Source organism: Tetrao urogallus (genome assembly GCF_951394365.1).
Source record: "Tetrao urogallus genome assembly, chromosome: 19".
Classification (NCBI taxonomy): Eukaryota; Metazoa; Chordata; class Aves; order Galliformes; family Phasianidae; genus Tetrao; species Tetrao urogallus.
In genome coordinates this window covers 8,802,414-8,827,398 of record NC_136832.1, presented here as the reverse complement: position 1 = coordinate 8,827,398, position 24,985 = coordinate 8,802,414, and the positions used below count along the sequence as shown (strand labels likewise).

General features: G+C 53.1%; 1 protein-coding gene across 1 annotated transcript; it reads right to left on the bottom strand.

The window, feature by feature from the left end:
- Window positions 1-24,545, bottom strand: LOC306953760 (carboxyl-terminal PDZ ligand of neuronal nitric oxide synthase protein-like; the record flags this gene model as incomplete). Its single annotated transcript, XM_079544733.1, has 11 exons — window positions 1-490; window positions 988-1,336; window positions 1,436-1,601; window positions 1,941-2,108; window positions 2,822-2,982; window positions 3,272-3,413; window positions 3,517-3,625; window positions 4,225-4,283; window positions 4,939-5,031; window positions 22,156-22,227; window positions 24,441-24,545. The coding sequence occupies 11 exons, from the start codon at window positions 24,543-24,545 to the stop codon at window positions 1-3; spliced, it is 1,914 nt and encodes a 637-aa protein (XP_079400859.1).
- Between the last annotated feature and the right edge of the window lie 440 nt (window positions 24,546-24,985).

Sequence of the window (24,985 nt, the reverse complement as noted above, 5' to 3'; positions counted from 1 at the left end):
CTAAGAAGGGACCCTGCTGGGCCCCACAGTAGTGTCCAGCTCCGGCTCCAGCAGCTCATCTTCTGAGAAGCTGATGTGCAAACAGGTGTCATCTGCAGGGGAGAACGGCAGTGTGCTGTCCGTGGGGCTCAGCAGTGAGGCCAAGTCCTTGCTCAGGGCATCACTGGCTGTGGGATCACGGATGCTGCATGGAGGGGATGTGTGCCCATTCTCTCCAGACCTGTCCTTGCTCAGAACATGTTGGTAGGTCCCAACAGAGAGGGGCTCTGCGTTGGCAGCAGCGCTCCGTGCAGGAGTCCTTGCCTCAGGGTCCAGGAGGGTGAGGGAGGTGGCAGTGATGCTGGTGAGGCCAGACACACTGGGGCTGGGGAGGCTCACGTGGGCAGTACTCTCAGGCTTAATGTCCACTTCTAGGCTCGGGGAGGTCTTGCTCGACCTCTTGCGTAGGATGGGTGGCGGTGGGTTGAGCTTGGGAATGGGCTGCTGCCGCCTGGGAAGCAAGAGCAAAGAGGAGGTGATGGGCAAGGATTTACCTACCTGCACACAGGGCTCGGTCCAGCTGCCCTGGGCTCTCCAAAAGCCAGATGCATCTTTGGGTGTCTTCAGTCAACCCACTGTTGTGTATGTTGAAGCTGGGGCATGCAAGGGATGCAGCACTGGCTGAGTTGCTCCAGGGAACAGGAGCAGGACAGACAGCATCCCCCATCCCTGTTCCCATGTGTGCACACGGTGAATCCCACCCCGGGCTCTGCTCTCCTGAGATTCCTCTGCCCGTCCCCAACCTGAGCTGTCCTCTGCCAAGGACACAGCTCTCCCTCCCATACCCCAGCAGCTGCAAGCGCTGCTCTGGCCGGTGCTGCTGTGCCGCTTGGGGCCGGCGTAAGGTTCATTTTCTACACGTTAGCTGGCACGGTGCTACGCTTTGGATTAGCGCTGACAGGGGCAGGGCGCCCCGCTTCGGCTGCTGCATCGGCCGCGGAGCCCCACCTGTCCTCGTCCCCTCTGTCCGCGTCCTCCGCCTTCTGCCGGCCGCTCCCGCTGAGCAGCGCCAAGTCGCTGACCTCGGAGCCCTCCACGCGCCGGCTGAGCCCCTCGTGCCCCGCCGGGCCCTCGGCCCCGTCCTTGCTGCCGAAGCAGGGCCCGGCCCCCTCCAGGCCGACCAGGTTGAGGTAGGAATCCCCGGCGCCCAGCGCCGAAGGCGAGCGGGGAGCCACGGGACTGCCCAGGACGCTGGCGGGGGTGGAGGTGGAGGGCAGGGCGAAGTCCAGGCTGTAGTGGTTCTTGAGGTTGAGCGACAGCGACTGCGCCAGGGACAGGTTCTGCAGCGAACGGTCAACTGCGGGCGCACAGAAAGACGAGGGGCGGTGAGGAGCCGCGGGCGGCCCCGGGGCTGCCGGCGCCCGGTGCCCGGTGCCCGCTCCCCGCGCTCGCTCACCCGGCTGCCGCCGCTGCGCCCGACTCTCCAGCGCCTTCAGCTGCCGCACCAGCAGCGAGACGTGCTGCAGCAGGTCGCGGTTGGTCAGCAGCAGCTGCCGCACCCGGGCCTGCGCCTCGATGCGCGCCGCCGTCTCTGCCGCCAGCTGGTCCTTCAGCAGCTGCACCTGCGGGCGGGACGGGGCTGCGGGGCCGGCGCCGCCGGAGCCTCCCCCGGTGCCCCCGGTTCTCCCCCGGCACCCGCGGAGCAGCCCCAGCTGCCCTCTGTCCCGCGGCGCTGCGCGGCGCTTTGGCGCCCCCTGGCGGCCGCGCGGCGCTCCGACCGAGGCGGGGGATTGGGGCCGCGGGAGGGGCAGCGGTGGGTGGGGCGGGAGGGGAGTTGGTCCCCACGCCACGACGGGAGTGTCCCTGGTTTGTAGGGCCATCGCCGCACGACGCCCCTTTACCCAGGCTCTACAGGGAGAGGAACAGGGCTGGTGCTGCCCAAGGGAAGGTGGGATGTGTACCTGAGCCACTGCCACCTGTGTCTGCTGCTGCTGCTGGAGGAGCTGCTGCTGGAGCAGCTGAAGGCAGTGCTGGGAGGCCAGTGGGGTGATGGAGGCTGAAGAGCAGGGGCTGCCCGGGCTGAGCAGCTGCTGTGAGCCGGCCGGGTACAGGGAGCAGCTCTCGGAGTCCTGGCGCAGAGACAAAGACATGGTGAGAAGATGGCTCAGCTCATGCTGGGGTTGTTCAGACAGTGGCTCCCCGGGTGTTTGATGGGGCCCCATGCAGTGACCCAGGGATCACAGCTGCCCCCACAGCCCTGGCACTGTATGAAGCCAGGTCAGCAGCGCATCTGCGTCTAAACGGAAAGGCACAGTGAAGCCCTGCCTCCTGAGCCAAGAAAATAAATCCAACTGAATGCATTTCATTGCAGCTGCTTGCAGCCAGGCCCCGCAAGCGATACAATTGTGTAAAATGAAATAATGCCATTAAGGCAGCCAGGAAACCCTCCCTCAAACAGCTCTGCAGAGCAACTATTCATTACGGCGTGTCCACAGCCAGCACCAAGCACGCCCTTAGCCCCTTTGCAGCAGGGGCTGCCCCGAGAGATGTTGCTGGTGGGGGGAAGCAGTGAGCTGTGGCTGCTGCTGGAGCATGGCCAAGGACTGATGCAGACTAGACTAGACACCTGCCTGCACAGCATGAAAATGCCCCTCAGCAGGGATGCTGCTTCCACTCCACCTGTTACCTGTCCAGCCACCTGTGTGGCATGGAGCAGGGTTCTGGTCAAGTGGTGCTGTTGCGGGGTTGGGGACAGCCAGAGCAGGGCACCGGGAAATTGGGAGTTCTCCCTATAGCTGTGAGTAAAGGGACAGCAGTGGTGACTCCCCCTCCTGGCCCTTACCTGGCAGTTCTTGTCCTTGGAGCCTTGTCCAGGTTTCAGTGTGCTCAGCTCACCCCTGGCAGTGGGCAGCTCTCCTGCTCCCCTCTCGGATACACAGATGCCATCAGAGTCAAGGCCAACCTCGTCCACATCTGTGATCTTGGAGCCCTTTATCTGGTGCACTTAAAATGAAATGGAAAAATGAACCAAAGCCCCTCCACTGCAGGACCAAGGCTGCCAGCCAGAGCTCAGAGCATGGCTGACATGACAGCCTGGGGAGAATGGCCAACGCTTGATTTAGCCTCCATGGGGCTCAGGTTGGGAAGGTGCCGGATCAGCCAGGCCCCCAAGCCAACGGGACACGAAGATCTCGCCATCGCTGCAGCTGTCCCATGAGGACACATCACTGCAGCCTCCCTCACCCCGACGCACCTCTGCTGCCGCCACTGCCCAGACCCCACGGAATGTCACCTTCAGATGGCTGCTCCTCCGCCGACTTGTCGCTGGCACCGTCCGCCTGGCCGTCAGCGTTCTGCAGGGCGTGCTGCAGGCTCAGCTTGTGGCACACCTCGAAGGCCTGGCCCACCGTGCGCACCACACGCATGGCCTGGCTCTGCAGAGCACACGCACCGTCAGCCCTGCGCTGGGGTCCCAGGGCGGCCCCACCACCTCCCGGTGCCCCCCCAGGGCCTGGGCATGAGTGTGGAACACCCCACCTTCTTCTTGGATTTGAAGACGTTGCACCTGAAGGAGTTGTTGGCACCGTCCCTAGCGATGTAACTGAATATTTTCAGGTCTTGTGAGTCGTGAGACACATAGAAGATTCTGGGGGAGGGACAGGAGGAGTTAAACATGTGTAAGAAGTAACAGAATTCATGGGCTCCTCTGCTTGCTAAGACCCAGGACAGAGTCCTGCTGGTTTGCCTACCGTTGTCACCAAGCAGAGGGGCAGAGGATGCCTCGGGATGAAACTTCTCATCTCCAAAATACCCAGAGATCCCATAGCACGTGCTATGGAAAGTCAGTGCTATCCTACTGCATCCTGTACAAGCTATTCCCTTTGAGAAGTCACGCCTTAGCATCAGGCCCTTCTTTAGAGGCTCACAGCATCCAGCGAGCCATGCGTCACAGGCAGACCAAGGAAGCCTGTGTGTCCTCTGCGTTTGAATCAGAGAGCAGTTTGGGTAGAAGGTACCTCTGGAGGTCATTCAGCATGACCTCTGCTTGACGCAGAGCCAGCTTCAAAGCCAGCTCAGTCAGTCTCTCTGCTGGCAGAAATGTATGGAAGATTCCCACCAGCAGTAATTTTGTGACCTCAATCATTTTTCTCATGGGGTTTGGAAAGCAAGCAGGATACATCTGATTCAAAGCGTCTGATCCAGATGAGTGATCCAGATCTGGGTGTGCAAAGCCCTGGCACATACCTGTACACAGGATCGTGCATCACCACCATCTTGCTCTCATCCCACGTCCACTCCTTTCGCTGCAAGCACATAGCAGAAGCACAATTACTGCGGATCACAGAGACCCAAACTCCACCACTCCCATGGGCAGGAACCATGGAAAAAGGCACATCTGTCCCCAGCCAAGGGCAGGGCTATAGCCCGACTGCATTAGCAGTGGCTGTTCAGTCGGTATCTTGGATGGAAAAAGACTTCTTTGATCATTTATCATATCTGGTCATCTGATCATAGCCTCCAGGGCTGAAAGCTGTCCTAAAGATTAATTTATAGCATCAAATATGCAGAGGATTAACTCGTTTTGTGGGGCAGGGCTCTGAGTGAGAGCTTGAGGAGCGGGGGCAGCTGTGGGCTCTGCACAGTGTGAGCAGGCGTGGGGCTGCACAGCTGAGAAAGCCTGCTAGTTAACGAGGAAAAGAAACTGCATTTCCTGAAAGCCTTACATTTTTTGGTAGAAATCATCCTCCCACAGTGTAATTTCCTCACCTTTCTTCAGTGAGATTTTGTTATCATTTTTTATGTGTGTGTGTGGGTGAAAAATTGAGGCTTTTTCAGTTGAAAATTCTGGGTGTTTGTTAAAAAAAGGCTGGTTTTGGTTAGCAGCCTGACTGTGCTGAGCAGTGATGCGACTCAGACAAGGCCAAAGCCAATGCCAGGGCTGGGCAGGAGGAGCCTCACCTTCTGCTTCTTGCGCAGGATCACCTTCACGCCATCCACAGACACAATGATGCTCACCTTCTTCTTCTTAATGTTCTTGGCTTTGAATTCATACTGATGGGAAGACAAGCACAGGTTAGAAGAGAGGTGGGACTGGGAGAGCAGCTGAAACTGCAGCCACTGTCAGTGCTCTACATGGAAATGTTCCTGTGTTCAATAGCAGGGTGCTATTAAAGAGCACCTAATAGCGAGGGGCTTTGGATGCCGGTGCTGGAGCAGAACCCCCATCCCAGGTAACTGTGCAGGAAAAGGCTGGGGACTGTTGGTTCAGAGCCTGGAGGAATCTCCTGGCATGCTGGTACTGAAGCACCTTGCACAGTGCGGTGAGAACGCGCAGCAGTGTCTGGCTCGGGAGGTGGCCCTGGCAGCACACGTCATGCAGTGATTTATGGCATCTCTGGTGCCCTTGTATTTCAGTGCTGCAGTGCATGGCGAATATAAAATCACTTCTGAATTGAGGGAGGGCCAGATGGGTGGCAATAATGCAATTATATCTGTCATGGACATAATCACATTAACCTCGGTGTGCCCAGTACCTCTGGAGAAAAACCCAGCTCCTTATCTGCAGGTGTCTGCAGACCGAACTCACCTCTGTTTGTGTTGAAAATTAAACTCATGGCTTTTAAATGCTGCTTCTGATGATAACTAAGAAGAATGGCAGAGCCCCTCTACTCTAAAGATGTGTATTTACTGTACTGATCCCTGCTGGCCCCACTTCAGGCACAATTTTCAGCTTCCAAACAGCATTTGACACCCTGTGTTTTTTGCTGTCCCTGTCTGAAATCCAGCTTTCCTGGGCCAGATCGTCAGTTCACCCACACCAGCACACAGACCTGACAGTGCAGCTACAGCACGTGATCCCAGTCCGAGAGGCAGCGTGCAGACTGAAGCTCACCTACACTGTGTAATTAGACACCTAATTAACAACCTTATCTCTTGGTAGAGTCGGAGGAGCCGCAGGCAGTGATTGAGACAGCAGGGGAGCCCAGGCAGCTCCTCTGGGAGCCCGATGCTGAAGGACAGAGTGTGGTGCTGTGGGTGCGTTACCCAGGATCTGCAGAGCAGAACATGGCTCTCCAATTCCCCAGCACCCTTTGTGAGCTACACTGGCCTTGCAGGCAGAAAATGGGATGGCTATTCACGTGCATCAGGCTTCTGATGGTATTAGACAGACCCCTGATTAAACCACAGCCTTTTGATCCCCCCATGAATTATTACTTGGAGTCAAGCTCTTTAAAAATCTATCTACAGCCCCACTGTGCGTGCAGCTGGAGCTAAATTTGCCATACACATATTTTATTTATAGGGAGGAGTGACAGTGATGGGCAAGGAGGTGGCAAGCAGGCAAGCAGCACGGTGCTCAGGCAGCCCGCATCCGTCCTGCAGCAGCTCCTCCAGCCCCTCACTGTACCCCCAGCTGCTCCCCCCACACAGCTCCACCAGCCCACGCTCAGCTCTGCCAGGCCGCTGCTCCTCAGCTGCTGGCACAAATGTCAATAAAACCCAGAGAGATTGTTCTGCCCGCTAAAGAGCTATTTATCTTTCTTTGTACACAAATGGCTGGGAAAATACTAGCCGAGCTTTCCAAGAAAGAGAGAGTAATACAGTGTATTTTCCCCTTGTAGCAACAGGGGTGCAATTACATTCAAACAAGGCTCTTTACTCAGAGTCTTTAAGCGAAGTCCAAGTCTGGGTTTTGCAGAGATATTTTTTCTTTCTATGCTGGACAGAAAGCCAACAGCCGGGAGCAGCAGTGCACGGCTGGGCTGCCAGGAGCACAGAGGAACCTCCAGGAGGTACCACAGCACAGCCCGACTGCAGGGCAGCCCTGGAGGGCACCGCTGGCTGCCAAACCCTCACCACCTCTGCATGGAGCAAGCAGATGGGATGCAGCTTCCGTCATCTAATGGCTGCCTTTCAAACAGGACTCAGTATTTCAATAAAAGTGACTTACTGGACAAAAAGGCCGGTGAAAAAAAGTGATGCCAGGATAGCGCAGTGTCTCCCAGCCGAGCTGTCCCAGGTGAGCATGCAGCTCCCAGCTCTCCTTACACTGCTGCCACAGAGCAAGGTCTGTTCCCTGCATGTATTTCCTACCTTTGAATTGCTTTGACTTTTTTTTCCAAATTTGCAAACGCAGCAGTGTTCATCTCTGCTGCCTTCTGAGTTTCAGTAGTTATTCTCCTGCTGCTTGTGTAATCCTATGAGAAAAGCTCCTCTAGATGTTAAGAAATCTGAAGCTGCCACTGTAAGTGGAGAATCAGTGGGCAAACCTGGCAGTTTTATTAGCTATGGAGACAAGAGGGGACATTTTATAAAAAAATGCAGGTCAAAAAAGGGCACTGGATCTCATTTAATTTAGCAACTTCATTAATTCTATTTCTGATGCATCTGACCTGGAATACTTTCTATTTTTGCTTTTAAATACCTGTGTTCAAGTCTCTGCCTTTCATATGGTCCCACACACTGCTGGCATGTAATATTAACTCACCCAAGAGCTAGAGACTGTATGACTGGAAATGTTAATGGCGCTGTGCAATGCATATTTCATCTGATAATTCCGCCCAAGCAGAGATAAATTACACGTGCAGTTACCAGCTTCCATCTGCTGATGAAAGAGATGGGCTAATGCACATTTGAAATCATGCGCAGTTTCCAGCACTATGAACAACTTGTGTGAACAGAGTTTTTCATAGAAGCAATTCTTAATGTGATTAATTACTGAAGGTATCAGGGCCTTTGTTATGCAAGTGAGAACTGTCATAAAGCAGAGTTTGCAGGTCCTGGAGGTAGACTTTGTCCATGAAGTGCACTTCCCCATGAACACGGAGCAGGAGGAGCAGCCCTGAGGGAGCTGCAGGAGCCAGGACCCTCCCGGAACCTGGGGCAGAGGCTCACTGTGCTTCTGAAGCAGGAGAACCCCTGCTGGAAGTACTTTGTGCACTCAAAGGACGATGTCACAGGTCTGGTAATGGCCTGTTTCTTCCTGCAGCTGTACTTTCCTCAGCCAGCCCAGGCTGCTGTTCAGCCCCGCTCCCAGTGCAGCTCTGGCACTATGGGCAGAGGAACCTCTGCTCAGCTCTGCTCCCCTGCAGGAGGCTCTGTGGGATCCCTACCACTGCAGCAGGATCTTGGTTGGACCACCATGCCAAGAGGCCTCTCCCTGTCCCATTGCCTGATGCTGACTGAGTGCCATGCTAGGAGTTCATCCCAGGGCAAATCCAAGTATTTCAGGTTCAGGAATGTTATTACCACCAAATCAAACTGGCCCGAATGGCGTGGGGACAGGGTGTTATCTCAACTTCTGTTTGAATTATTGATGCTTGGAGGGCTGCTGCTTGGGAATGACGCCACCACCACCCCATGCGCTTTCCTCTCAGCGAGCGCAGATTACTGGTGCTTTGGATCTGACAAATGAGCCCTGTCAGTTCCCATACCCTTTGTGCCACTGGCTGTAGCTCAGCCTTAAGTCCCACCAGAGAGGCACTGCATGCCCTGCTGCACACCTCTGCCAGGACACACACACAAGTCACCCTGAGCCCCGCAGGCTCTGTCTGGAAGCCGCTGTCTCCTGCCCTTCTCTTTGCTCCTCCTGGAAAGCCAGCACCACTGGAATCCTCCGTGGGGCCACGGGGCCGTGGCCGGTCTGAATGGGGCTGGGCATAGTCTGGGGCTGCGCACAGTAGCTGGGCAACACGCACACAAAGCCCGGCAGGAAGCGGCGCGGCCCAGAGCGCACCTCCTGCCCACTGGAAAAATAAGAATTTATGGTCCTTGGAAACATAAAACTGCCCAGGGGAAAGCAGAAACCAAGCAGGGAGTACAATAGGCAAGGAGAATGCTGGAAAGTACCCAAAGTCCTTTTCTTCTCATTTAAATGAGCTCTTTTCCCCCAGCCTGCGCTCTGCAGGCACTGCAGGCCGTCCCCGCTGTGACCTGGGGCCGGGCGCTGCCGGAGCGCGGTAGCAGTGCTGACATCCCTGACCGTGGCCGGGGCTGCAGACTTGTGCCTGGCCTCAGCTTTGATCTGCGTCGGCAAGGAGAGCCCTGTGGCTTGGGCCAGCCCTGGGTGACTGATCCGTGAAGCTGCTGCGTGCTGCCTGGAGCCACTGCGCCCGGCGTGGCAGTTCTGCTTAGGTGCAGGAGCTGGAGACAACTTGTCAAATATCTATGATGAAAGGATTTATGGGAAAAGCCAGTTTATGACTCTGTGTTTCCTCAACAGACCTCATCCAAGGTATGTGAAAGTGTTTCCTGGCCCTGGCTTAGCCCAGCAGGCAGGCAGTGGCCAAGATGGGAGCTGGGAGCAGAGATACAGGCACGTTTTTGGAGGGCAAGGGATGGACTCCAGGACGAAGGGCCCCAGCACTTGGAGTGGCTGGAGGCCAGCCCCCCTCAGCCCCTCCCCACACCCCTCATTGCTGGGGCTCTCTTGGCGAGCTGTGCTACACCTCCAGCTCTTACTTTGACAACTTCACAGTGACACAAGTGTCCACAGGCACAGGTTTACATTCATCTGAAGAAGTGAAGAAAGCTAACAGCTGCTCTGCAACTTTCTGCCCTGACCACAGGTCACCTCATTGGCCGTTGGGCTTCTTGTTTCACCTGGACACCACACACCAGTACCAGGATCCTGAGGGCAATAACAGGCCTTAATGGTCCTGACCAGCCCCACCTGCAGCCTCTATTCACACCCATACACAGGGTATGTAGGCTCCACTTCAGCTCAGCTCTGGGCCCTCAGCTCTCTTTGGAGCTCCACTGTGGGTATGTTGGTCTCCAGGTGAGCTGTGCCCAGGCCTGGCTGTGGACCTGCTGATCCTGACTTCCCAGTGTGGCTTCAGCAGGCTGAACTATGCTGCAGATTGGAAAGGGGTGAGGGATGAAATTGCAAAAACCCTGCTTAAGCTAGCAAAGTATTTGCATTTGTGGAGTTTCCAGTTTGGCACTGTCAGTGCTGTATGGGTGGCTTTATGCTGCAGCTCTCTGCAGCCAGGTGCATCCAAAGCTCTAGGCCAGCAGCAGGGCGCTGCAGCTGTGTGTAGCTGGTTCCTGGCTTAGCTCATAAATGCAGCTCCTAAAGTACCCTCTTGAAAGTTGCCTGTATTTGGGAAAGGGTGTATGAACTTGGCCTGACTGCTCTGAATTCTGGCTTTGGCTGTGTTTCTGCTCTCTGCAGGGATTTAGGCATTTTCTGTCTCTTTTTATGATACTTCTTAGGGGACTGAGGTTTCTGGAAGAAGCACCACCAGGAATGCTGGGCATGCCCGGCCTGGCTGCCTTGTGCTAACTCCTATTTCGGCTTAGGAGACAATCCCTGAGGTGGTTCATAAGAGTGAAAACACAAGAGTGCTTGGGGTCTAGCAATAAACCACCTCTAGGGTGCTGTACCACATGCTGCCCTCCTGCCAAAGTTTTGGAAGCTGCAGAGAAGCAATCTGTGGGACCAGGCTTTCTGGATGCTCACTCCCGACAACAGCTTTCAGGCTCCAGTTGCATTAAAAGGAAGTGCCGTGTCATTGCTTCAGCTCAGGCAGCTTGTACAGCCTCTGCATCCCCTTGCAGACACCATCATCCCAGGACTCTGTCCCTCACCCTGGTGGAGTGAGGGTCCACTGAGAAACTGAGGTAAACAAGCACTGTTTGGAAATACTTGTTTTCAGGAAAGGAGCTGTATGGCTTAGCAAAATGTGTCTGACAATTTTCTGCTTTCATAAATATTCAAAACCAGCAGCACTGGGAGCTGACTAATCTGAAGGCTTTCCCTTGAACAGAGCTTTCCTTTCATCACGTCTTTTTCCAGACATAAATTCTGAGCCATAGCTTCTCCCTAGGATGGGCAGATGTTAACTGGAGTCCTAGCATGGGAAACTGAGGCAGGATGATTCATCAGGAGTTCACCTGGCAAGTCAAGGCAGAGCAGAGAGCTGAAATTGGGAGTTTCCAGCACCCGCTCATGGTAAGCATTATACATCCCCACTGCACAGCACGTGCAAACCTGTGGTCATCTGTGAGGCTGCAGACCCCACAGCCCACCCAGCAATTGTCAGAGCAGCAAGGACCCTGTCCCATGCTGCCATGGGGGAGGCAGAGAGAAGGGCTGTCTTTATCCATGCTGCCTTGGCTTTCTCAGGAACAAATTGTATCCCTAAGACATCTCCAACTGTTGGAGTTCCAGAGGGCCTTTGATGATAGCGTGATCTTTCCATGTATAGCAAAAGCAAAGAGTGTGGCCAGAGCTCAGCTGTTCCTCTAAGAAAGTCCAATGGATGTGGATCAGTGCACCCAAGACTGAGAGCAGAGCTGTTGCAGAGGGTGGGAGCTGGTGGGGTACAGGCAATGGCTCTCACTGGGATTTTCCACCTCTGAAAACAGCCAAGCTGTTCTGGAACAAAGCTTCTTTGCCTGCTTCTTAGAAGAATGGCGGGATAAAAGCAGCCTTTTCATTGCTTCCTCCCTGTCAGAGATGCGATGTGCTGAGCCCCATCCTGAGGCACACAAGCAGCCACACAGCCCAGTGCAAGGTGACATCATCTGGCCTTTGGTGCCTCTCTGACAAAAGCACCATTGTGTGACTGTCACTTCCAGGAGCCTCCTGCTGTCCCCAGGTTTAATAGGGAGCTTTCCCACACACAGCTATTCTGCCCTTGTCTTGCCAGCTCCAGTTCATAGAGAGGCTGTGTCCCTCCCTACCTCAATTCATTTACGGGAGAAAACAAATTACCTTTTCTGTCTGCAGTGCTACCCATCTGCAAAGGGGCTGGCAGCTGGAGGGAGAGCTGTGTGGCAGTCAGACTCATCTGCTGGCAGGGATTTGCATGGGTGAACACCACAACAGCCCTGCAATCCACCTGTACCCTGGTGTGAGGCCCTGGTGCCTGCAATGCTCAAATGTTTCTGTTACTGTGCCATGCTGTCCTTCAGCAGCTGATCGGAGCATCAGCTCTTCCCTGTCTTGAGTGATTAATTGGTTTCAGTAATGAAGTAGTGTCTTAGGACTCTACCCCCAAGGACTCTCATGTACCAAGCACTGAGTGTACATGAACGTGGCTCTTATCCCAAAGCTGCTGAGCTACTACAGGCAAAAAGTGCTAATTTCATCAGAAGCAGGTCATGTTCACCTGAAATAACCCTTGGAAGTGAAATCGCAATTATACACTGGGACACCTTCAAGTAATTCTGTATTTCCCTATAAACAACAATGTTGAGACCCTGGCGAAGAAGGTCTCCTGTTCTCTTACATGCAGTGTTTCATATCCTGGTTGCCCTCTAATCTGGTGCATAGGACAAGAGGCAAGTTAGAGACTGAATTCTGCCCAGGCAAAGGCAGCTGGAGGGGTTGGGCTGAGAGCTGCACTGTGTGCTACAATGGAGAGGAAGCATCCGTGCTCCTGAGGCTCAGTGCAAGGCAGGTGTCACATATGGCAGGCAGAGAACAGAAGGCCTGTGTGCTCCAAGTGATTAGTAAGTCAGCCCCTTGCTCCCAGGAGGGCCAGGTATCCATCCTTTCAGCCTCTGTGACTTCTGCATGCTGGGGAGAGATGACATGCTGCTTGTGTCTGTCTGGCATATTCTTATCCAAGGGAGGAGGAGGAACCTAGTTTACTGTTGAGAAAATCTGGAGAAGCTGCATCTGCTTGGCCACCACCCTCTTTTGGCAAATAGTGCAGGGAGGGACCGTCTCCTGGCTTCTAACGTGCTATCATGCACTATGTGCATTTTAGGTGCTGTCATCCTGCCCTGTGTCTCATGGTTTCTGCTAGCACACTAGTGGAGGATTTAGATTTTCTCTGCATATCTGCAGCAGATGTAGGAAGCTGGACTTGGCATCTCTAGCTTTGAGCAAGGAGAATTCAAGCTAGAATGAGGACATGACCTCCATTTGCATTCAGAAAAAGCACTTGATTACAGACTAGACCAGAATGAGAATGTGAGGGATGCTGAGCTGCTTAATGTGCTGCTTGGTGCCGACCAGGTTTCATGCCTCATTTGCTAGGTGCAATCAGGCTTCGTTCTCTTTCACTGCAGAAAGCCCTTTGCTAGCTCAAGCTCTGGGTGCAGATGAACTGTTCCATTTCTCAATGCCAGCTACTTTCACGAACAGCCTTGCCATGTCCTGGTCTGAGAGTCAGGGACTGAAATAATCTGCTTTATTCCCACACAAGGAGCCTTTCCTGTGTGGCTATTAATACTATCAATCTCCAACAGTTCCACTTGAGGAAACACTTCTCACAGAAAGCCCAGAGCCTCCAAGCACTGCACAAGTCTGCATCTGTGAGCACCAGCAGTGCAGCAGCTCCACCCAGCACAGCCCATTGAGCTTGGAGGCTGCCAGCTGCTGCAGGGCCATGCCTGTAGGGTCTGTTTGCAAAGGCAGCGAGCAGTGCTCCCAGCTGAGCAGCCTGCCTCCTTAGCAAAGCCAGCAGGCAGGGCTGCTGCCCAGATGTGGGTCGTTAGGGATATTCTGGAGCACGCCATTCCGGTTGACTTGAGAAGGATTTAAAATTGCCAACAGACTGTAGTGAACCTTCTCTGAGGAAGAGAAGATCTCCGATTTCTTAATGTGTCCACAAAATTATATTCTTCCATTTGGAAACAAGACTCTTAGTAGATGAGAGGAAAAACTCAATGCTAATTGTGTCATTTCCAAAACTCAAGAATATTAAGCTGCTCAAGGACTCTTTTAGCCTCAGGGGAGCTAATGAGGTTAGTGAATCATGATGAGAAACACAGCACTAGTTCAGATAGCTTCTGCTGCACTGGGCAAAGTGGGCAGAGCTCAGGGCAGCACGTGGGAAAGGCTGGACCTGGCAGCATTCCCTGCTCCAGCTTCACCTGCCCTGGGCTTGAACACAGGGAAGCAAGAGAACAGGAGATCAGCATTGCCTCAGGCGAAAACGTGGATAGAATCCAATGTTTCAGGTCTGGAGGTTTGGGACTCATAATCATTAACTGCAGGAAGCTGCAGCAGGACCAAAGCAGCCCACGCTGCCCTGGGGTCTCTGAACCTCAGTGCTTTGTGTTCTGCAGCAGGTACAGGACAGAGCTGCCCTACTCAAAGCAAATGCCCTGATGCCATGTTTCCTGCTCGCTGCAGGGGAGAGGGCAGGTGTGTTTATGGAGTCTCTCTGATCCCTCAGGAATGGCTGTGTGAAAGCCCTTAAAGGATTTAGCAGTGACAGAAGGCTGGAGGAAGGGGGAAGTGATTCAGGTGTCCTGAAAATAGTCTGGCAATTGCCAGTTAGTCCACATAACCCATCTGGCCATGGAAACACCATTTAGAGAATGTCTTCCTGCTCCCTCATCAAAGTATCCCGCCCCCCAGGGATTCATTTGAGATTTTTATTCTGTAGATTTATCATTCAGTTATTTGGTGAAAACATGAAGTAGCTTGTCACAGTACTGTGCTCAGCAGCACGGATTCTGTTTGCCTTCAGGATGCATTTAGTATAGAGCTAAAGCAGAATGAAGGAAACAAACACGTAACCAATCAAGCTCTTGTTAGCAAATCTTATTCTGCTAGGCTTAGTTTTGCTTTGTATGGTGCCCCAGGACAGTGATCCATGCAGCACAGGGGGCTTTTACGCTAGGCAAGAATCAGGACAGCGTGTACAAAGGAGCATCTATGAATGCACCCATCCTTGTGGCATTAGGTACAGCCATTCTCCCACACAGACACTCAACCTTAGAACCAGAAAGGCTGACAGTGTACACCCCTAAATGCGTGAGCAGAGCCTCCCTGCCCTCCCAGCACCATGGAGGCACTCCATGCTGTACTCAGCCCCAGTCTGTGTGCCCTTGTCCACGCAGCTGTCACTCAGACTAGGGCTCCTCCTCATTAACAAGCTAATCCAATCTGCTTGCTACTCTCTGGTTGCCATCTCAATTACAATTTTTCAGACACCAATAACGAAGCAGCTTTGAGCCAAGGCTGATTGCACTACACCAGCATGTAATTTGAAAGCCATTACATTTCATCTCTGTAACACTCTAGAAGCAGTAATACAGCTGCTGAAAAAGCAACTTTATTTCAAACCAGATAAAAGCTTTGCAGAGATCTCATATGCTGATATTTGAGCTAGCGAATTCAAAAGCTTTTGTGAAATAACGATAATAGAGCCACTTTATTTTACACTTAAGATACCTGCCTCAATGCCAAGATCTAGCATCAGACAGAGTCTTGTTCTGTTTAGTGCTAACATTTTAATTTAGCTTTTCTCCAACAGCTGATTTCGTTAGCCTTGAACTAAGCACCAACCCATCATGACTCGTATGCAAAACAACAGGAATGTGCCTCGCTCGTCCCACCCCTCATGGAGGAGCCCCAGGTTTCAGCACTCTCAACAAGGCACTCAGAGGTGACTTGCCTGGAGATGGCACGTTTCACTGACTGATTCCCCCACCCATCTGTTATCAATCCTATCGCTGTGCTCTCTGAGCAGAGATGGGAGCTGAAGCAGCGACAACCACCGGTCCCTGCTGGAAAACCAGGTCATGATGTGAGGCCAGAGAAGGAGCTCTGAGATGTCCTCCATTCCATCAGCACAGTCACATCTAACCCTGTTCAACAGCTCAGCGATGGCAGAAAACAACTAACTGCTGTCCTGTGGCAAGAAGGCCAGAGATGGGGTGGGTTGCAGACAAGCAGGGGCCGGGCTCTCTCCAAAAGGAGTTTGTTCCTCTCCTCTCACAACAAGTGGAGCACAGCCAGCTCCCCACCACAGCCACGCAGCGCTGCTTAGGAACAGCGTGTGCTGCCATGGCAAAAAGAGCTCAGCAGGAGCTTCTTCCCTTTGTGCTATGGCAGTGCAAGCAGCAGAAATCAGAATAAACTCGGGTTAGGCCACGATGTGGCAGACTGAATTCCTCCAGGAAAGCAGCCGCTACATTTTTAAAGTCAGTGCTTCAGCTTATGAAAATTAAATGCTTCATACAGCTGGTAAAGCGGCATATATACGAGATGTGCTTGAGCCTGTCAAGGTGACCACGGGCTGGAGGCTATACAGAGAGGCTGAGCAAAGCTCCACAGACCCTCATGACACTGCTGGGCCTCTGCTGCCCTGCTGGTGGGGCTGGGCAGCCATAAGAGCCCCTGTGTTCCCTGAGCCTCCCTCAGAGCCCACTCTGTGCTCCAGGCTCTGCTCAAGCTGCACAAAACAGAAGAAAACAAACTAATGAAGCATTAGGGTTAAACTCAGCTGCAATTAATGCTTAATTACCACCCTGAAAACACTTGCTCTACTTTGCCAGGGCCTAGAAAGATAAAACCAATTAGCTTAATCTTGTGTGATAGAAACCTTAAACTGCCTCTGATGGCTTCTGGGAAGGAATCCCGGGAGTACCTGGAGGAGCCCTGGAGCTGAGGTAGGTAATGGGCACAGCCCTGTCCTGGGTGTATGGGAACCATATGCTGTGCACTACATCATCTGCTTTCTATGCCATCTAAATAGAGCAGGTATCAGGTAGTGGTACAGACAAAGCTGTGTGGGCTGTTGGATAGAGAGACAGAGGTTCATGAAGGTATAGAGAGTAGACAGAGGACAAAAGCTGCCTGTGGTCTCCTGTAAATCTCTTTCTAAATGAAGCCTCTGGTGTTATTTCTCCAGCTAAGCTTTTGGTGTAGACTTGCAGCCTCTGGTGAGGACTGGCTATAGCCTGATCACGTCCTGCCTCTGCTATGGAGAACTGCCAAAGCTCACGCCAGGCTTTGTGCAAAAGTAATGAGAGCAGGTTTGTAAGTGTCACTGGGCTAGGACACCTAAAACCTCTGCTGTCCTCCTCTGAAGGCTACAGGATTCATCTGCTTTGGATGCAGTCCTTGCAAGGTTCTCCAGAGAAGGGAAAGGTGTGCTAGAAAAAGATCTCTTGGAACATACTTTAGTGTAGAATATGCTGTCCTTTTCTTTTTTCTTTTTTTTTTTTTTTTTTTTTAATGGGGAGAAGGAGGAAGAGAAGTGCAGGGGCTTAGGGGAAGCCTACCTGAAGTACTCCTCCCACCTTTCTGTAAGGCCTGATGCCTGCCTTTACGTTTGTCGATGTGTTGATTGGACCCGTGGTCACAGCATGGCACCATCTTCCACAGGACAGTTCATCAGTGAATATCACTGTGTGATGACAGTATTTACATAAAGGTTTGTGTGAACTGAGGTGGCCCTGCTCTCCTGACAGCTCTCCTAAAGCACTTACTGCATGGGACTTGGCTACCAACCTAAGCATGGAGCACTTCCCTCAGCAACAGCATTAGCTGTGTCCTTAGCTGGCTTAGGCTGTGCTGCCTGTTTGGAGCAAACCATGAGATGCTTGTGTTTCACACTCTTAAGTGTGTAAGAACTATCACCCATTTTTCCTGCATACTCATATTGTAAATGAAAGGAGGGTGTATGGCATTCCGAGAATTAATGGCCAGTTTGAAGACTGCTGAAATAATTTAAGACATTGGCATTGTTTTCTTTCAGGGCCCAGGGCTGTCATTAGCTGAGCACTTGGATGCTCTTCCAAAGAGGCTGAAAAGAAAAGCCCTCCAGGAACTGCAGCAGAGAATGACTCCCATCCAAAACCAACAGATCCTGGCAAGCAGCTACATAAGTCTATAGCAGGGCAAGCATTCCACCACTGCATGGGAGGACTCTTACATGTGAGCCTGTGCTTCAGCTGCAGCAGAGCCAACCATTTAATTATGATGGGAGAGGCTGCAGGGATTAACCAAGAAAGCTGAGCTGACCGCTGTGAGTTCAGCTTCTACTTTTTTTTATTTTTTTTGCTCAGCTTTGAACACAGTAACTAAAGAAGAGCACACAGGCAGAGAAATCTATGCAGCAGCAATCCTGGCTAACTTCTCTTCTGCAATAAGAAGTGAGTCTTCCTAGGGAAACTGAAGGAATTGCGCTCTAAAAGAATACCGCTGTCAGGTCAGTCAGACATCTCTACCTCTGGAGTCCCACCACTCAGGGATGAATTAAGCTGAGATGGCTGAAGTAGTCACCCTGCCCTCCACCACCTGTCTGCCTGGTTCCTTCATTTCTGTAGCAAGAGCAGACAAATGACACCTCTATTTGCTCCCAAACCACTGCAGTTCACAGCCCGGCATGGCTCTCATTGTGAGCTGCCCAATGACGTCCACCCAGCCCTCAGACTGGGAGCTGCAGCAGTGCAGCAGAGGCAGATCTCTGCTCCTTTGCTTTACCAGAGTCTGAAGGACTCTTAACTTCCACTCATCTGGATATAAACTGATGTCATGCCATGCTTCAGCTACTGGCTGATATTTGGCCAGTTGATATGATTTACTGTGTGGGTTGGACTGAACTTTCTCACTAGAATACTGTCATGGCAAAATGCTGAGTCTATGTTTAAGAGCAAGAGAGCAGCAAGAAGAATTAGGATGAGGGTGAGACTGGAGTGAGAACCTGGTTCTTGTGCCAAGAACTCAGGCCTTTCAGATGTGTCCTGTGCTAAGATTTATAAATGTTTCCGTTGGCATACTAGGCACTGGGGTAGGCTTCTCAATTACATTAAGCCTAAGAAATATGGCAGTTAACAGAAGAAACGAGATTCCTGCCTCCTGTTTGTTCATCCTGGTGCTTGGATGGGCCCAGCACCAGTAGCCTGTTCCCTTATGAAATGATTAAAATGAATAAGCAGCTCGACGTCTGGCTGTTTTCGAAGTGTTAATTCCTGCTCAGGTCTCAGACAGGCCTTCCAGACAGCCCTGAAATTTCTAGGCTTTGTAAAATCCTAAGTGCAAATTCCAGAGAAGCTGACTCTCTGCTTTGGAGGTAATTAAGTGGAGTGACTGAGGCACTGCTGGTAGCCTGGTGTCTGTGGACACCTCTCCTGAAGGCTCTTTGGACCATTCAGATAGCAGCACTTCACTGGTGCTGCTGCAGGCAGATTCCAGCTGGCCTTCTCCAGGCAGTGTTAGTGCTGGGAGCTGGGGAAAGCACGCAGGAGATGTTGCAATGTTAGCCCTCCACATAAAGCCATTCTTTCCACGGTCTCACAGAGCAAGATTTTGTGTGTGTTTTACAGAGCTCATCCCTACCCTGAGGCCATGCCCAGAAGCATTGTTAGTGAAGCTTTCCTGGCACTGTTGTTCCAGTGTTGCCAGTGCTCCAAATCTCCAAACTTCAGTGAGAGCCTTCACCTGGCTAAGGGACGAACTCGCTCATTTAGTTCCCATCTAATAGGCAGCCAGGAGCAGAGCATCCAGGGAGAAGGTGACCCTGCTGAATCATGGAGCTATCTGGACCATCAAGAACTTCATGTTCTTTCCATTAGCTGCCGTTTGAGTTCTGCAGGAAGAAAAGTCTTGTGTTGTAGATAAGTTCCTTAGAGTGCTGGGAAAGCTCAAAGATCTGCAGATGAATCCACTCCAGCAGGAAGCCAGTGCTGGCATCCTGGCTTTGAATGCAGGAGCCCCAGCGGGTGCTGCCAGGCATCGGCCCTGTGTGGCATGGGCCAGCAGCAGCAGGTGTGGATGCTGCTCAGGATGCTGCCCACGAGCCATGAGCACCTGGCTGTGCTGTGCAGGGAGCTGGGCTCTCACAGCCACCACCTGGAACCTGATCTGCCTGTCAGAGCACAGTGCGCTCATTCAAGTGGCAAACTAATTTCATCACCTCCCCTGTCAGGGCAAGAGGAGGTAGAGATTAATTTGAACTCAAAGGATCATAAAATAACATGGCAGCAGTATGCAACTAATAATCCACGGGAGGAATTGCAAATTGTGAAGTTGTCTAGCTCTATGTAATGGGGAGCTATGACCAGCAACTTCTCTGCTCCACCTCTTGCATTTGCATTTCCTCCAGTGGGAGCACAGAAGGTGATAAGACCAGTCCCGAAGTCTGCAAGAGAATCCCACCTTGGCTCCCTGGCATAATTCATGTGCAGCTGGCAGAAGAGCCCAGCACAAAACCCAGGACAGTAAGGAGCAGCCAAGGAGTACACTTCTCAAGTACAGTTGCTACTTTTTTCACCCTCTGTCTCATCTCACTCACAGCACAGCTCAGTCAGTGCTAAGTCGCTCTCGTTTTTTCCCTGAGGCAAAAACCTTTAATCACAGACTGCAGACCAGCGTCAGAGGCAGGAGAGGAAGGCAGCTGCAGAGCCTGTATTAGTTTACTATTGAGCAACTAGAGCAACCAGCTCTGTCAAAGGCTGGGAAAAACGCAGGGCTGGGACTCCTCATCCTCCTCCCTGCTCCCTTTTGGAGCCTGGGCCGCCCTGTGCCCAGCTGGCTGCCAGCTCTGCCTGCTCCCATGTCACAGGGCACATAGGGCAGCAGAGGAAATGTTGTGCTAGGGCCTGTACTGTGCCTCTTTTCTCTTCTGTTCCAATAGAGAATTCCAATTGAACACTGGAGCGCACAAAGGATGAAAGCTTCAGCAGAACATGCCCTTGCCAATGCTTGGCAGAGCTGTGGCACCCTTCTAGCTCTTGCAGTGCAAACAGGCACTGCCGCCTACAATAGGATGGTAGCAAAACACTAGTTTCCACCAATAGCTTCTTCCAGTGTTTCCTCCCAGTTACAACTGGTGCTGCTGAGAGTCCATGGGAAAAAACTCCAGTAAAGACCAGGCCTCTGCATGCAAATGAATGCTACATAAATAACCCCCATCTTCCCTCCGCTCCTAAGTTGTGTACTCTGTGCACTAGAATTCCCTTCAAAGACCTCCCAGTTCATTCTTTATGCTCTAATTAAGGATCAGTGCCAATTAAGTATCTTCAATAGAGGAGCATCTTCCGCTCAGCAGCCAGGAAGTGTCTGAATGAGATCCTGCTGTACAATGTGCACATGAAAAGGGAAGCCCTCCCTTCTTGGAAAGGGCTTCCAAGATTAAAAATCCAGTATAGAATACAAGATGCCTGCTTTAAAAATATTTTGTGATGAGATTAATTGAGGGCACACATGAATGCAGAGTGGTTTGTCACGTGCCTTATACATGCTTGTATAGCACCTGAGTGTGCTACCGCATTGCCAAGGCGCTGAGCTGCACCCTGTGCCATCCAGGCAACAGCAGGTGTGAAAAGGGAGTGTAACATTGTTTGGAAACTGGTATTATAACAGTGTCTGTTTTTTCTTGCAAGGGTCAAAGATACTAAGAAGCCACTTTTCGGATGAAAACTTAGTGCTATTTACATCAGTATCTGCACTGCTTCAGTAGTCCACACCTTTGCTTCCTGTTGTTGCTCACCTGCTCTGTAAATAACCAGGCAGCTCAGATTACTGCCACGCTGCTCTGAGTGAGAGCAGTGCTGACGGTCTGAGCAGGCACAGGCAGGGGAATGGCATTTCTGAGCCTGGCTAAAGATGAATGCATCAGTTCCCCAGCCACTTGCAGGCTACATTTAAAAAGCGCTTTCTAAATGAAAATTAGGTGGTTAAACACTGTGGGGGGAAGGGCAGGGAATGGGATAATCCCTTCAAAGCTTTAAATGGAAGATTTGCAGACCTGCCTCAGCTGATGTGAGACACATGAACAACCTCTGATTTAAGACGTATGTAAAACTCCAGCCAGGCAAACAGCAGCACGGCCTTTTGGGGCACGCCATGTGAAGTGGTTGTGTGTGCAGCAGATGTAGCCACGCTACCAATCGCTGCTGAATCTGGTGACTGCTCACGGGCTGCTCTGAAGAATAAAGGAGTAGAGGAGGAAGAAAGCAGACTTGATGAGAAACAGGAACTGCAAAACTGCATTGGAGAATGGGGAAAAAGCAACAAATTATTCTGTAAGCAGCAGAATCCGCAGTCTTGCCTAATGGGATTTACATCCATAACATCTGCCAGGCCACTGATGCTTCAGTATATAATAACAAAAAGTATCTAGAACTGGCAGTGAATTGGAGTGCTTTTGTGGAGCAGATTGTGTACAAGTCCATTTTTGTACAAAGACTGGGCAAAATAAGTCTGAGGTTCGAGGAGCAACCCCACACGTGCTCGGCAGAGGCTGGTGTCTGTGTCTGGGCTTTGCTACCAGCGATCCATCTGCAAAGCACCGGGGCCAGGTCTGTCCTGATATGCCTTGGGAGTCCCTAGGGAGGCACTACAGTGCTGACTGCTGAGATCTGAGCTGCACAGAGGAAGGGGGAGGCGGAGGGAAATGCAGAGCAGCGCACTGCAACCATATCACTCCAGTGAGTGTAACCTTTATTCTAGGTGAGGGTCAGTGCTTTTGGACTTACCCGAATCCGTCTCATGGCTGCCACAATCTCCACGCGGCTGCTGGGCCTGGGAACGTCCAAGCTACCAATGTACTGAAAGACAGAAGGTGAGATGTCTGTAAAGTAATGCACGAGTTAATGGTGTAAGCTTCTTCCAAACAAACAGCATCTGTTGTTTGACGAGTCCCTGCTCAGTGAGAGTCTTTTGGCACCGGACTTGGTAGGAATACCTGTTGTGGATAATGTTACCAAAGTCGGGAGTGTTACAGGGCTCCTGAATCTGGGGCTTACCCCACTCAGGTTCTGGGTGTGCCTCTGCCTGTGCTCTGCAGGGCAATATCTGCTGCTGATCAAGCCACAGTTCTGTGGGTCTGAAAATGGGACCATGCATCCTTTGTCACTCCTCCCCAATCCGTTTTTGAGAAGCTCTGAGCTGCACACACACACGAGCTGTCAGGCACACAATGCAGGCAGCAGCACCCCTTGCTCTGGGGCTGAAAGGTGAGACAGGAGGTGGCCACGGGTCTCCAGCACCTTTCTGCTGCCAGCTGCCTGCTCCCTTGTGCTGTGCCAATGTGCTGTGCTGCCACATGGATTGCTAGGGGAGTCCTGCATGCAGGCAGCATCCTGCTGCTGCCCTTCTTCCTCCTGGAGAGGAAGAGCCCTGCAAACATTCAGTGCAGTAACGTACACATGAACAGAGCCCACATTGCTATGGGGCTGCTCTTGGGAGACCACCACTGTTACTGGCAGTTCTATTTTCATTTCTCTGCTGTAACATTTGTGGCTTGCAATGGGTTTTCACCTGAAAACTTTTGCATAGCAGAGATGAGATTTTCAGAAATGAGTTCTCCTGGCTCAGTATTTATTGCTCTTTTATCTGCCTTGAAACAAACACCGCAGGCAATCTGAAAGGTCATCCGTTTCTTCTGATGCTTTTGCAAAATAGCATTTTTAAGAGCAGCCGCTTCAGCCCTGTCCTTTGGTAAACCACAGGAGATCCAAACCGCAGCAGCCAGAGCTGGAGGGCAGCGGAGAGGGAGAGCAGCCAGAGCCCACTGTGCTGCACCCGCTCGGTCCACAAGCAGCAGCTCTGCACGCCGCACACCCCGCACCTTTTGCCCACCAGCCGTGTTGCGCTCAGAGCTGCAGCTGCCCGGTGAGCAGCCCTGGCAGAGCAGCACTGAGCGGGCAGTTGCTAAGGCGATGTGCGCCCATCTCAGCCCTGCACACTCAGAATAGCTCCGGTGCCTGAAGCTGTCAGTCTGGAGGCGCCCGTTTCGCTCAGTTAAAGGCGCAGCCCGCTCACGCTCTAGGAAGCAAAACAAGGATTTTTCTTCTCAGTGTGGTCTGTGGCACAGCAAGTGTTAATTTAAATTAAAAGAAGCCGAAGATTAATTGTCTTTCTCTGCTAAGGTAGACGGGCTTTTAAAGTATGTGATCACCTGTCCAGATCCATCCTATATCCTGTTTAAGCCTTACAGCTCTTTTATCAGGAAAACTAAAATGCACAAAATCCATATTTCAAAGCTTTTATTTGAATATATTTCCCTTCTTCCAGCTCAGCAGACATGGATTCCATTCCTTGTCAGTGTTGGCCACCTGCACAGAGGGGCAGCAAACCCCAGAGCTGCTCCAGCAAATGCAGCTCTTTGTGCCAGGGCTCGGGCGTGCGCTGCCCGCACTGTGCCAGCCCTGCTGAAGTTGCTCACTCGGTGGTGGTGCAACGCCAAAACACCTTTAATGATCGGCATGAACTTTCTGACAGCGTCCCTATTTCTGAACCCCCACACCGTGTGTGTAAGTGCAGACCTCCCGGCCACGCTTTTCACACAGGGAACAAACAGCTCGGATGCCCGCTGGGTTCTGCCGATGGCACCGGAACCGGGATGGGTCCCTGCCCGGCGGTCTGCCCCGATCGGTTCTCAAAGGAGGCACGCGAGGAAGCGTTAGACACCTTAGAAAAGATCAGCAGGAAGAAAGGAATGACCTGTTTGATTGCGACCTTAGGCGTGAAGCTCTCGCGGTTGCCCGGCGCTTACCCCTAGGCCCGGCGCGCGGCTGCAGGCTGGCTGCGCTCGGGCGCTGCGCCGGCGGGGCGTACGGCGAGCCCGGCAGTGGCGGCCGCGGGGCGATCGCCGCGTTCCCGCGGGCAGCGGAGCGGGGCACACGCGCGGGCTTCGGGGTCGCGGCTCCGGCGGACGGGGCGCCCGCACCGCACGGCGCCCAATCGGGGCCGCCGCCGGGATGCCGCGCCGCCGCCCCGGGCCAGGGAAGGCGGGGAGCGGGGCCGGGCCGCGGCTCACCTTGGCCTGGAAGTGGATGCCGTGCTGGAAGGCCTCCTCGTTGTGCAGCGGGACGCGCGAGTCGCAGCCATCGTCCACCAGGTTGTACCGGTTCTTCACCGGCATCGCGGCGGCGGGCGGGCGCCTTCAGGCCGCGGCGGTGCGGGACATCTTCGCGGGCATCGCCCGGCCCCGCAGCCCCCGCCCGGCCGGAGCCCCCCAGCGGCCGGGGCGCGGGGCTGGCGCAGCCCGAGCCCGGCCGCGTTTTGAATGAGCGTCCGCGGGAGCCGAGCGGGGCCCCGGCCCTCGCCGCCGCGCCATTGGCCCGAAGTTCCCTCATGTGATGCGGGGGGCGGCCGCCAGCCTCGGCCCCGGCCCGCCCCGGGCAGAGCCCCGCCGGGAGCCGCGGCCGGAGGGCTGCGGGGCGCTCCGTGCCGTGCGGGAGCTGCGGGGCTTCGGGACGCGCCCGGCACTCAGCGGCGCCCCGCGGAGACGCGCTGTGTTGGCGCGGCTCTGCCCGCCGGTGCTGCCCTGGCCGGGCCGTGAGCCGCGAGCCGCGGGGCGCG